We start from the raw sequence: 13,017 nt of genomic DNA on the forward strand, positions 1-13,017 counted from the left end.
GCCGTCGGAGTCGCTCGGCTCCGCTGAGAGGTCGCCTTCCTCGCGGCGGCGCGTGTTGACACCGACTGGCGTCTTGCTTCCGCTCCGACGTCTTGTCTTTGGACGTCGTCACGTTCCCGGTGTTGCCGTCGGAGTCGCTCTCGGTCCGCTGAGAGGTCGCCTTCTCGCGGCGGCGGCGCTGCTGGACTGATCTGGCGCTTTGCTTCGCTCGACGTCTTGTCTTTGACGTCGTCACGTTCCGGTGTTGCCGTCGAGTGCCTCCGGCCGCCGCTGAGAGGTCGCCTTCCCGCGGCGGCGCTGCTGACACCGACCTGGCGCTCTTGCTTCCGCTCGACGTCTTGTCTTTGGACGTCGTCACGTTCCCGGTGTTGCGTCGGAGTCGCTCTGCCGCCGCCTGAGAGGTCGCCTTCTCGCGGCGGCGGCGCTGCTGGACACGACCTGGCGCTCTTGCTTCCGCTCGACGTCTTGTCTTTGACGTCGTCACGTTCTCGTGTTGCCGTTGGTCGCTCGGCTCCCGCCGAGAGGTCGCCTTCCTCGCGGCGGCGGCGCTGCTGGACACCGACCTGGCGCTCTGCTTCCGCTCGACGTCTTGTCTTTGGACGTCACGTTCTGGTTGCCGTCGGAGTCGCTCTCGGCGTCCGCTGAGAGGTCGCCTTCCTGCGGCGGCGGCGCTGCTGGACACCGACCTGGCGCTCTTGCTTCCGCTCGACGTCTTGTCTTTGACGTCGTCACGTTCCCGGTGTTGCCGTCGAGTCGCTCGGCGTCCGCCTGAGAGGTCGCCTTCTCGCGGCGGCGCGCCGATACCGACTGCGCCTTGCTTCCGCTCGACGTCTTGTCTTTGACGTCGTCACGTTCCCGGTGTTGCTGCGGAGTCGCTCTCGGCCGCCGCCTGAGAGGTCGCCTTCTCGCGGGCGCTGCTGACACCGACCTGGCGTTTTGCTTCCGCTCGACTCTTGTCTTTGACGTCGTCACGTTCTCGTGTTGCTGCGGAGTCGCTCTCGGCTCGCCGCCTGAGATCGCCTTCCTCGCGGCGGCGGCGCTGTGACACGACCTGGCGCTCTTGCTTCCGCTCGACGCGTCTGTCTTTGACGTTGTCACGTTCCGGTGTTGCCGTCGAGCGCCTCGGCGTCCCGCTGAGAGGTCGCTCTCCTCGCGGCGGCGCGCTGACACCGACCTGGCGCTTGCTTCCGCTCGACGTCTTGTCTTCGGACGTCGGTCACGTCCGCGTGTTGCCGTGTCGCTCTCGGCCGCCGCTGAGAGGTCGCCTTCCTCGCGGCGGCGCTGCTGGACACCGACCTGGCGCTCTTGCTTCCGCTCGACGTCTTGTCTTTCGGACGTCGTCACGTTCCCGGTGTTGCCGTCGGAGTCGCTCTCGGCGTCCCGCTGAGAGGTCGCCTTCTCGCGGCGGCGGCGCTGCTGGACACCGACCTGGCGCTCTTGCTTCCGCTCGACGTCTTGTCTGTGGACGTCGTCACGTTCCCGGTGTTGCCGTCGGAGTCGCTCTCGCTGAGGTCGCCTTCCTCGCGGCGGCGGCGCTGCTGGACACCGACCTGGCGCTCTTGCTTCCGCTCGACGTCTTGTCTTTGGACGTCGTCACGTTCCCGGTGTTGCCGTCGGAGTCGCTCTCGGCTTCCCGCTGAGAGGTCGCCTTCCTCGCGGCGGCGGCGCTGCTGGACACTGACCTGGCGCTCTTGCTTCCGCTCGACGTCTTGTCTTTCGACGTTGTCACGTTCCCGGTGTTGCCGTCGGAGTCGCTCTCGGCTTGCCGCCTGAGAGGTCGCCTTCCTCGCGGCGGCGGCGCTGCTGGACACCGACCTGGCGCTCTTTGCTTCCGCTCGACGTCGTGTCTTTGTCGTCGTCTCCCCGAGTCGCCTTCGCGGCGTCGGAGTCGCTCCTCGGCGTCCGCTGACGAGTCACCTTCCTCGCGGCAGCGGCGCTGCTGGACACCGACCTGGCGCTCTTGCTTCCGCTCGACGTCTTGTCTTTGGACGTCGTCACGTTCCCGGTGTTGCCGTCGGAGTCGCTCTCGGCCGCCGCCTGAGAGGTCGCCTTCCTCGCGGCGGCGGCGCTGTTGGACACTGACCTGGCGCTCTTGCTTCCGCTCGACGTCTTGTCTTTGGACGTCGTCACGTTCCGGTGTTGCCGTCGAGGTCGCTCTCGGCCGCCGCCTGAGAGGTCGCCTTCCTCGCGGCGGCGGCGCTGCTGGACACCGACCTGGCGCTCTTGCTTCCGCTCGACGTCTTGTCTTTCGACGTCGTCACGTTCGCGGTGTTGCCGTCGGAGTCGCTCTCGGCCGCCGCTGAGAGTCGCCTTCCCTCGCGGCGGCGCTGCTGGACACTGACCTGGCGCTCTTGCTTCCGCTCAACGTCTTGTCTTTCGACGTCGTCACGTTCCCCGTGTTGCCGTCGGAGTCGCTCTCGGCGTCCCGCTGAGAGGTCGCCTTCCTCGCGGCGGCGGCGCTGCTGGACACCGACCTGGCGCTCTTGCTTCCGCTCGACGTCTTGTCTTTGGACGTCGTCACGTTCCCGGTGTTGCCGTCGGAGGCGCTCTTCGCCTGAGAGGTCGCCTCTCGCGGCGGCGGCGCTGCTGGACACCGACCTGGCGCTCTCGCTTCCGCTCGACGTCTTGTCGTTGGACGTCGTCACGTTCCCGGTGTTGCCGTCGGAGTCGCTCTCGGCGTCCCGCTGAGAGGTCGCCTTCCTCGCGGCGGCGGCGCTGCTGGACACTGACCTGGCGCTCTTGCTTCCGCTCGACGTCTTGTCTTTGGACGTCGTCACGTTCCCGGTGTTGCCGTCGGAGTCGCTCTCGGCCGCCGCCTGAGAGGTCGCCTTCCTCGCGGCGGCGGCGCTGCTGGACACTGACCTGGCGCTCTCGCTTCCGCTCGACGTCTTGTCTTTGGACGTCGTCACGTTCCCGGTGTTGCCGTCGGAGTCGCTCTCGGCCGCCGCCTGAGAGGTCGCCTTCCTCGCGGCGGCGGCGCTGCTGGACACTGACCTGGCGCTCTTGCTTCCGCTCGACGTCTTGTCTTTGGACGTCGTCACGTTCCCGGTGTTGCCGTCGGAGTCGCTCTCGGCTTCCCGCTGAGAGGTCGCCTTCTCGCGGCGGCGGCGCTGCTGGACACTGACCTGGCGCTCTTGCTTCCGCTCGACGTCTTGTCTTTGGACGTCGTCACGTTCCCGGTGTTGCCGTCGGAGCCGCTCGGCTTCCGCCGAGAGGTCGCCTTCCTCGCGGCGGCGGCGCTGCTGGACACTGACTTGGCGCTCTTGCTTCCGCTCGACGTCTTGTCTTTCGACGTTGTCACGTTCCCGGTGTTGCCGTCGAGTCGCTCGGCTTCCGCTGAGAGGTCGCCTTCCTCGCGGCGGCGGCGCTGCTGGACACTGACCTGGCGCTCTTGCTTCCGCTCGACGTCTTGTCTTTGGACGTCGTCACGTTCCCGGTGTTGCCGTCGGAGTCGCTCTCGGCGGCGGCGCTGCTGGACACCGACCTGGCGCTCTTGCTTCCGCTCGACGTCTTGTCTTTGGACGTCGTCACGTTCTCAGTGTTGCCGTCGGAGTCGCTCGGCGGCTTCCCGCTGAGAGGTCGCCTTCCTCGCGGCGGCGGCGCTGCTGGACACTGACCTGGCGCTCTTGCTTCCGCTCGACGTCTTGTCTTTGGACGTCGTCACGTTCCCCGTGTTGCCGTCAGGTCGCTCTCCGGCCGCCGCCTGAGAGGTCGCCTTCCTCGCGGCGGCGCTGCTGGACACTGACCTGGCGCTCTTGCTTCCGCTCGACGTCTTGTCTTTGGACGTCGTCACGTTCCCGGTGTTGCCGTCGGAGTCGCTCTCGGCTTCCCGCTGAGAGGTCGCCTTCCTCGCGGCGGCGGCGCTGCTGGACACTGACCTGGCGCTCTTGCTTCCGCTCGACGTCTTGTCTTTGGACGTCGTCACGTTCCCGGTGTTGCCGTCGGAGTCGCTCTCGGCGTCCCGCTGAGAGGTCGCCTTCCTCGCGGCGGCGGCGCTGCTGGACACCGACCTGGCGCTCTTGCTTCCGCTCGACGTCTTGTCTTTCGACGTCGTCCACGTTCCCCGGTGTTGCCGTCGAGGTCGCTCTCGGCTTCCCCGCTGAGAGGTCGCCTTCATCGCGGCGGCGGCGCTGCTGGACACTGACCTGGCGCTCTTGCTTCCCGCTCGACGTCTTGTCTTTGGACGTCGTCACGTTCCCGGTGTTGCCGTCGGAGTCGCTCTCGGCGTCCCGCTGAGAGGTCGCCTTCCTCGCGGCGGCGGCGCTGCTGGACACCGACCTGGCGCTCTTGCTTCCGCTCGACGTCTTGTCTTTGGACGTCGTCACGTTCCCGGTGTTGCCGTCGGAGTCGCTCTCGGCGTCCCGCTGAGAGGTCGCCTTCTTCGCGGCGGCGCTGCTGGACACCTGGCGCTCTTGTTTCCGCCGACCTGGCGCTCGGTGTTGCCGCTTCACGCTCGACGTCTTGTCTTCGACGTCGTCACGTTCCCGGTGTTGCCGTCGGAGTCGCTCTCGGCGTCCGCTGAGAGGTCGCCTTCCTCGCGGCGGCGGCGCTGCTGGACACCGACCTGGCGCTCTTGCTTCCGCTCGACGTCTTGTCTTTCGACGTCGTCACGTTCCCGGTGTTGCCGTCGGAGTCGCTCTCGGCTTCCCGCTGAGAGGTCGCCTTCCTCGCGGCGGCGGCGCTGTTGGACACCGACCTGGCGCTCTTGCTTCCGCTCGACGTCTTGTCTTTGGACGTCGTCACGTTCCCGGTGTTGCCGTCGGAGTCGCTCTCGGCCGCCGCCTGAGTCGTCTTCGCCTTCCTCGCGGCGGCGCTGCTGGACACCGACCTGGCGCTCTTGCTTCCGCTCGACGTCTTGTCTTTGGACGTCGTCACGTTCCCGGTGTTGCCGTCGGAGTCGCTCTCGGCGTCCCGCTGAGAGGTCGCCTTCTTCGCGGCGGCGCTGCTGGACACCGACCTGGCGCTCTTGCTTCCGCTCGACGTCTTGTCTTTGGACGTCGTCACGTTCCCGGTGTTGCCGTCGGAGTCGCTCTCGGCGTCCCGCTGAGAGGTCGCCTTCCTCGCGGCGGCGGCGCTGCTGGACACCGACCTGGCGCTCTTGCTTCCGCTCGACGTCTTGTCTTTGGACGTCGTCACGTTCCCGGTGTTGCCGTCGGAGTCGCTCTCGGCGTCCCGCTGAGAGGTCGCCGTCCTCGTGGCGGCGGCGCTGCTGGACACCGACCTGGCGCTCTTGCTTCCGCTCTACGTCTTGTCTTTGGACGTCATCACGTTCCCGGTGTTGCCGTCGGAGTCGCTCCCGGCCGCCGCCTGAGACGTCGCCTTCCTCGCGGCGGCGGCGCTGCTGGACACCGACCTGGCGTTCTCGCTTCTGCTCGACGTCTTGTCAGGTAGCCGTCGTGGCGATGCTAGACATCGCCGCGGACCAACAAAAAACGCGAACATCCAGTAGGTGCGGGGCGCCCTACTGGTAATGCAGTCGCGCGTGCCGACATCGGGCACGCGACACTGAGGACTGCAGCCCCCCAGTGAGACTAGCTTTCGCTGCAAGAAGCAAGATGACAGGCCGAACCTAGTCATCTTGAAGGTTTACTCGAAGAGAGCGAGTGACTCTCTTCGAGCATTGGTAGATTCAGGCGCGTCGAACAACTTTGTTCGACTACGGAGCCTGCCGAGTCTTGACTTCGAGGAGGTAAATGTACCTCGAAGTCTTCTGGAGGTACGACTGGCGACAGGTGCCATCGTAAAAACCGAGAAGCGCGTCGTGAACGTGCGCTTCTCGTACAAACAACGAGTGTTTGTCGAACACTTTATCGTCCTGGACCTGGACGATAAGTTCGACGTGGTAATGGGCATGCCGTGGCTTGCACGGCATGATCCGGTGATAGACTGGAAGAAGCGCACGCTCGTGTGCTTCGGACGCGACAGCGGAACAGAGAGCAATGGCCCTGTTACCGCAGCGCACGCACCAGCAGGTGCGCGCGGCTCACTAGTCGAGACAGCGCTAAATGCTGCTGTCCCGGAGTGCCCAAGAAGTGCGCGAGGGCGCGCACAAGTGAGACCAACGTCGGCAATGCTGCCGACGTCAGAAGAAAAAGATGTACTGGTTCCAGGAGCCAACACTCACATTCAGGCGTGCAAGGGACAGTCCCTGACCCGAAGAGGTCAGGTCGACGACGACGCGTCGGCTCCGGGAGCCGACGCACCCTCGGTGATGAGGGGCTCCGCCAATGAATGGCGTCGAGGTGACGAAGGCGTGTCAACTCCGGGAGTTGACGCTGCAAACAGTGCGGACGGTTGCAAACGTACCGCACTGACGCAATTTGCATGCTGTCGTGCAGCCGGGCTGCATGACGAAGCGCCATGCGATCAAGCCGGGCTTGATATCGTGCGCCCGCAGACAGGGTCTGCCGGCGAAGGGACATATTACCGTGCAGCCGGGCTGCACGAAGGAACATGCGGTCAAGCCGGGCTTGATACCGCGCGCCCGCGGACAGGGTCCGCCGGCGAACAACTGTCCACGGTCGGGCCTGGACCAGAAGAACAACTGTGCGGAGCCGGGCTCCGCACAACAAAGAACGGCGCAAGCGGAAAACGCTGCGCAAGTCTCGGTCCGGGACCGAGACGCAACAAAACAGTCTGCTGGGCAGACTGCGGCGGTGACGCCGAATGTCAAGACGCTAAGCGTCTTGACGCGCACCGATACTGGATTCCAGTATCGTGAGATGGAACTCGCTAGTCCTCCGACGATGGCGTCGGAGTTGACTTCGCTTCCAGCCATGAGCTGGAAGCGCTTCACGCGCGACTTGCACGATGGACGCATCGAGCAAGTGTGCGTTCTTTCGGACAGCGAAAGAACGGAGAGCGAGAGCGAAGAGCTGAGCAGCTCTTCATGGGAAGTACCACTGAGAGTGAAGACACTCTCAGTGCGAAGACGAAGCGAGAGCGCTTCGAGGAACAAGGTTGGGACTCGCTGAAGTCGAGTCCCTATTACGAGTATTGAGGAAGTACAAAGACGTACTCCCGGAAGAAATTCCTGCGGAGCTTCCGCAGGATAAGGGCATTCAGCACGAGATTGATCTCGTGCCGGGCACAAAGTACTGTGTCACGCGGCAGTGGCCACTGCCGCGAGAACAAGTAAAAGCAATCGACGACTTCTTTGAAAGTCGTCGCAAAGCAGAGACAAGTGCGGGAATCAAAGTCCCCGCACAGTGCTCCGACGTTCTGTGTCAAAAGCCACAGGGCGGATGGCGCATCGTTCATGCCTACAACAAGCTGAACGATGCGACGGTACCGGCGCGAACGCCGATACCGCGAAAAGATGTCATCATCGATTCGATGGCCGGGAGCACCGTTTACAGTGCTCTCGACATGCGAGACGGATTTTATCAAATCCTAATGTGTGAGAGCGATATCCCTCTCACGGCAGTGAGCACGCCAAGCGGCATGCTCTGGGAATGGCTAGTAATGCCACAGGGGCTGAAGAACGCCCCTGCGACTTTCAACAGGTGCGTGACGCACTTGTTGCGCTCGGTGCGCGACTTCGCACCGAGCTACTTCGATGATGTGTTCATCCACAGCCGGGCTGTGGACGGGAAGACCGACGTAGAGATGCACAGGGTGCATCTCCGGAGATACTTGAGCTTATGCGAAAGCATAAGCTCTACGCGAACCTGAAGAAGTGTATCTTCGGGGCGAGCGAGATACCCGTCCTCGGGTGTCTCGTAGGGAAAAAGGGTGTTCGCCCTGACCCGGAAAAGGTCAGAGTGATCAATGAATGGCCAACGCCTTCAAGTGTCAAGGAACTGAGGCGGTTCCTTGGCCCATGCATACTTGTGCAAGTACGTGGAGGACTATGCGGGCAAGATCCGCCCGCTGTCACAGCTTCCCAAGAAGGAAGCTGTGTGGAATTGAAACCCGATTGCCAAAGGCATTCGATGCAGTCAAGCGGGGCTTGACTGAGGCGCCGATCTTGGCAGTGGCTGACCAAGATCGCCCATTTCACGTAGTGTGTGACGCATCCGATTTCGCGATCGGATGCGCGTTGATGCAGCACGATCACGAGGGCCGTGATCGTGTCGTCTACTACCAATCGCGTCAGCTGAAGCCAGCTGAGCGCAACTATCCGGTGCATGACAAGGAACTCCTTGCCATGAAGTATGCACTCGCAAAGTTCCGAGTGTATTTGCTTGGGAGTAGACCATTTGTGGTCTACACCGATCATGCATCACTGCGCACCGCAGTGAAGTCGCCACACATATCACAAAGAATGGCGAGATGGCTCTCATTCTTTGCGGAGTATAACTTCCGGGTCGAATACAAACCCGGAAGATTGAATGTAGTGGCCGACGCGTTATCACGTCGGCCGGACTACGCAGAAGCTGCTGACGTCAATGCCATTGACGTCATGCGATCAAGCAAACCCACATCGTCTCTGTTGGACGATTTGAAGGCCGCGTACGCGCACGACGCGGACGCGAAGCTCTTGCTGGCCTATGGCGCAGCGCCTTCTGACAGGTCCCGTCAGAAGCTGCTCAAGCACCTCCGTGCGCGTGCACACCGATATCGGGTGCACGACGGACTGCTTCTTTATAATCCAGTCGACGACAACGCGGATCGCGTTGTCGTGCCAAATGATCATGACCTGCGACTCAGGATCATGTACGAGTATCATGATGCCCCGACTGCGGGACATCTCGGACGTGAGAAAACATACGCCCTTCTCACGCGCGACTTCTACTGGCACCACCAGTATAAGTGGGTGCGCAAGTACATCCGTGCTTGCGTGGTATGCCAACGCGTAAAGCCTGCGCCATTCGCGCAGGCTCCACTGCGATCACTACCGACTCCGTCGGAGTGCTGGAAGTCCATGTCTTTGGAGTTCATCTTTGGTCTTCCCCCGGACAGCGGAGGAATACCGGTGTTGTGGTCTTCGTCGACCGCTTCAGCAAGATGGTACATCTTGCTGCGGTGCTAACAGAGGTGACTGCGAAGCAGACGGCCCGTCTGTCCGTCGACATGGTGTTCAAACACCATGGTATTCCGACCGACATCGTGTCGGACAGAGACCCGCGCTTCACAGCGCACCTGTGGCAAGAAGTGTTTACACTTCTTGGGAGCCAGCTTTCCATATCGACTGCGGATCATCCGCAGACGGACGGTCAAACCGAGCGCGTGAATCGCGTGCTCGTCGATATGTTGAAGAGCTACGCTCACTCATTCCAATACTAGAGCGAGTGCTTATCGATGGCAGAGTTTGCCATCAACAACTCAGTGCATGCCTCGACCGGGCATACACCGTTCTACGTGAATGCCATGCGGCATCCACGCCTACCGAGTTTACTCGGGTGATAGCTCCCACTTTAAGTGGGGAGAATCTACGACTGCAATACAGCAGCCGCAGAAACCGCTGACACTTGCACGGTGTCAGCTGCAACAATGGACAAACCACATGAGTCTGCGCAGGGCGCGAACTCCCCTAACTAACAAGGCCGACGACCACGGGTCTGCGCAGGGCGCAGACTCCGCAAAGAACCACGCAGAGGCCGGGCCTCTAGCGGAGAGCGAGCTGAATGACTTCAGCTCGGATGCAATAAACTTCATCACCAAAAGACAAGCCGTGATTCGGTTTGTCCAAGCCTAATAGCAGCTTCTGTTGATCAACAGAAGCTGAACGCAAACAATGCGGGCAGAGGCAACACAAATGAATTTAAAGTTGGTTCATTAGTTTTGTTAGCTACGCAAAACGTGCCTAAACAAGCGGTTTCGGACTTCGGAGCAAGCAAGCTTGCTCCACGCTTCATCGGGCCGTTCACTGTGTTGGCACGGCACGGCAACGCTTATACGCTAGACATACCGTCTAGCATGCGCCTCCATCCGACCTTTTACGTCGGACGGCTGAAGCCATACCTGCAGCACGAGTCATCTAGCTCGGCTGACCCGAAGCCTCGGCAGGAGCCGAGGAAGAAGCGGAAGCCTTGGCCTCGGCAACGAGCAGCCTCTCCTCCAGCGCGCGGACGCGCTGGAGCAACCCCTTCATCTGGGTCCCCAACTCGACCTGGATATTCGAGGCGGTCTGCGAGACCGCCGCGACTTGGGCCTTCTGGTTCGCCAGCTCCTGTTTCAGGGCGGCGAACTCAGCGCCTGCAAACGCTCCACAAAAGGCGGTCACCCGGTCGTGGAGAGGCGCATACTGATCAGCCGGGGCTGATCATACCCGGGCGTGTTCCCACCCCGCCACCGCCGATCCGTGACGCCCGCGGCTCAACCCGCTGGATTGTTGAGCGGATTGTTGACCATAGTATCCCGAAAACGAACCCTCAAGGGGCTCGTTTTCGTATTCGTGGAGAGGGTTTCCTCCCCATCGAGATACATGGGAGCCGCGGAACGTCTTGCTGGAGGACGTTCCGGAAATGGTGAGGGCGTACGAGGAGCAGTACGCGCTGGCACAGCGGAAGTAACACGAGCGCTGCGATCATCGCTAGCGCCCGAACCCTCACGTGCTAAGAATTTAGCACAGAGCTCTTTGAGACTCTCGGGCGCACGGAACGACTTGTACCCGTTCAGGTCGCGGTCGCTCAAGCGGACCGCGCCTGGGAAGCACTTCGTGCACTGAAAGCCCTCGGGCACAACACATGGCTCATCAGCCTCCTCCGCAGCAACGTGGAGTTGCTCCAACTTTCCACGCTTCGAGTACGTCTCGAAGCGATCACGCGCTTGCTTAATCCGATCACGATAAGCACTCGGCTTCGTGTTGAAGTTCTCAACAAAGGCGTTCCAACTTTGACAAGGTGCCTGCCATTCGGGCACTTTGCTGCGAGAAGAGGTCTTCTTGCTTTGAAACCATCGGAGCTCATGAAAAAGTCCGATGTAGTAATCGCGCCTTTGATGCGTTTCCGCATCAAAGTGCAGCTCGGCAGCCACGGTGTCATCTTTGATGGCGCTGCATACGTACAGCGGCACCTCATTCGGAGGTACCGAGTTCCCATACCGGTCCGCGATCTCGGATGCGGACGGCATCCATTGATCGCGCGCTGCAGGTGCAGCGCGCGGAGAGCCTTGAGCTTTGACATCACGCGCTGCAGCTGCAGCGCGCGGAGTACTGAGAGCCCCAGCAAAAGCGAGTGGGGTATCGCTCTCAGTACGCGAACGCTTCGAACTCGAAGCGTCCGATTCGTCCCCTTCACGTGGGCGAATGTTCTTGGCATGAGGGTCGAGCGATTCGCTCGACACTGAGTCTTTGCGCTTAGAGGGCGAGTCCTCTTCGCCCTCCATATCTTCATCGTCGTCGTCGAAGTCGACGACGTCGCCTTCTGACGCTCGAAGTAGTCGTCGATGGAGAGATGACTCCCCACCGACTTCGAGGTCTTCTTCTGTGGCGTGCTCATCGTTGAATGAGCGCGGATTTCTTCTCCAAACGCGGAGAATTGACGAATGGTCAATTCCGAAGGTTGACGTGCGGAGACCCCGCGCGTCTAACCTTAAGGGGGGGATGGTGTAACGGGGTTACACGCACAAGCGGCTGCAAGCCACTTGTGAATTTAACAGATAGGTTATCTGTTAAAAGTTTTAGATACTTCCTCACCTTGGTGTAAGACACACCAGTGGATACATTGAAGTGGGCCACCACAATGAGTGGTCCACACCTGCTCAAAGATCCTATTGGTAGAAAGCAGCATCTTTCTATCAATTAGAGACATGCATATTAGCGGGGCCCTGACAGCCAGCCGCTGCCAACCCCTTTCATAGATGATAAACAGTTTTTAGCAGATTTTAGAGGAAGATCAATTTACAAACAATACAGTTCTCATTTTACCTAATCTAAGTCACTTGGAGTCTTATCTGATTTAACTTATATTTGTGTATTCAAATATAATTAACTCAAGTACTTACTAAGTACTGACGCTTCCTCATACACGTAGCGCAACGTGTAAGCAAAAGTAGTGAGTCAAGTTAGACCCACAACAACAGCCGATGACTTTGAACCGTCTCTGAGTTGGTGGTGCGGCAGGGGGTGAGGTGGAGCAGACGATCTCGTGGTGATGAGAGCACCAAGTTGGCGCTCCAGCTGAGCTTGGTAAAGCCCATAACAAGGTCATTATTTCTCTAAAACCTCTTGACCGATCCGGGCCGCAGCTTGTAATCACGACGCCATAGTCACGCTGCGAAATTTTTACAGCTTAGAATTGATCCAAAAAAACGAGGATGACACACGCAGCGGTGGCCGGACGCGACAGAATAGATAGCTGCTCGGTGAATGTTGGACCCGCACGAATGAATGCGCACACATTGTCGTTGTAAAACCCTTCAGAAAACTGTAGTAAAAGCTGGAAGGCAGATGCGATGACCGTGATATTTGTTGCGGGAGCTGCCGGCTGCAGCGCATTGGTTTGCCTAAATTCACTGCATTCGCTGGTGACGTTTGTTCAGGTTCCTGGATGAACCGCCGGGTGTGCATCAGTGATAGGCCGCGACGTCCTAAACTGAAGTCGTAAGCTAGTCAGACAACCGCGGGAGAGGCCAAAAACTTGGTTCGAGAGCCTAGTTGAACAGATTCGATACCAGCTTGTGCGTTCTTACCTATCAGAGATGGATGCGCGAGCGCGGTGTGAACAAACCGCTCCGTCGAAGATGGTCGAAACGACGAGGCTTGTGCCTCACCAGTTGCTGCGAGCACAGGAACGTCAGCATCGCCAGGTAGTAGAAGATCTGGGTTCGCTATATCATCCGCTCGAGTGCGTTTTCTGAGCGGGCAATGCTAGGAACTGACTGCGTTGATGTCGACCTGATCACTTGCTGGACCCTCCGTCTTCTCTTCATCGTCTGAGTCACTGTACGCGAAATTCACATCGTTAGAACGCGATAAATCCGTAGTAGGTTCAACCTGTAGTGTTATGGTAGATGGGGTAACCGGATCGACGAAGACATCAATCGATCTACCAGACCGGTTATTAAGTTCGCAGTTCACAATGTGTTGGCGTCGGACAGACACACTTGAGAGTGTGTAAGGGCGGATAAGAG

The 13,017-nt window shown here is 60.3% G+C and overlaps 2 protein-coding genes across 2 annotated transcripts in view; both read right to left on the reverse strand.

The window, feature by feature from the left end:
* IUM83_09787 (Voltage-gated Ion Channel (VIC) Superfamily) overlaps positions 1 to 4,117 on the reverse strand; it is a gene marked incomplete at both ends in the record, with an annotated part of 33,398 nt that extends 29,281 nt beyond the window's left edge. Inside the window, 3 exons of the mRNA XM_067934254.1 lie at positions 2,131 to 3,285; positions 3,383 to 3,484; positions 3,618 to 4,117. Of these exons, the coding sequence (XP_067799400.1) occupies positions 2,131 to 3,285; positions 3,383 to 3,484; positions 3,618 to 4,117 (1,757 nt within the window). The remainder of the gene's footprint in view (positions 1 to 2,130; positions 3,286 to 3,382; positions 3,485 to 3,617) is intronic.
* Positions 4,118 to 4,476: 359 nt separating this feature from the next.
* On the reverse strand, positions 4,477 to 12,687 carry IUM83_09788 (uncharacterized protein; the record flags this gene model as incomplete). The annotated part of the gene is made up of 2 exons (XM_067934255.1): positions 4,477 to 5,241; positions 12,658 to 12,687. The coding sequence occupies 2 exons, from the start codon at positions 12,685 to 12,687 to the stop codon at positions 4,477 to 4,479; spliced, it is 795 nt and encodes a 264-aa protein (XP_067799365.1).
* Between the last annotated feature and the right edge of the window lie 330 nt (positions 12,688 to 13,017).

This window comes from Phytophthora cinnamomi (assembly GCF_018691715.1).
Source record: "Phytophthora cinnamomi strain GKB4 chromosome Unknown Contig5, whole genome shotgun sequence".
Taxonomy (NCBI): domain Eukaryota; phylum Oomycota; class Peronosporomycetes; order Peronosporales; family Peronosporaceae; genus Phytophthora; species Phytophthora cinnamomi.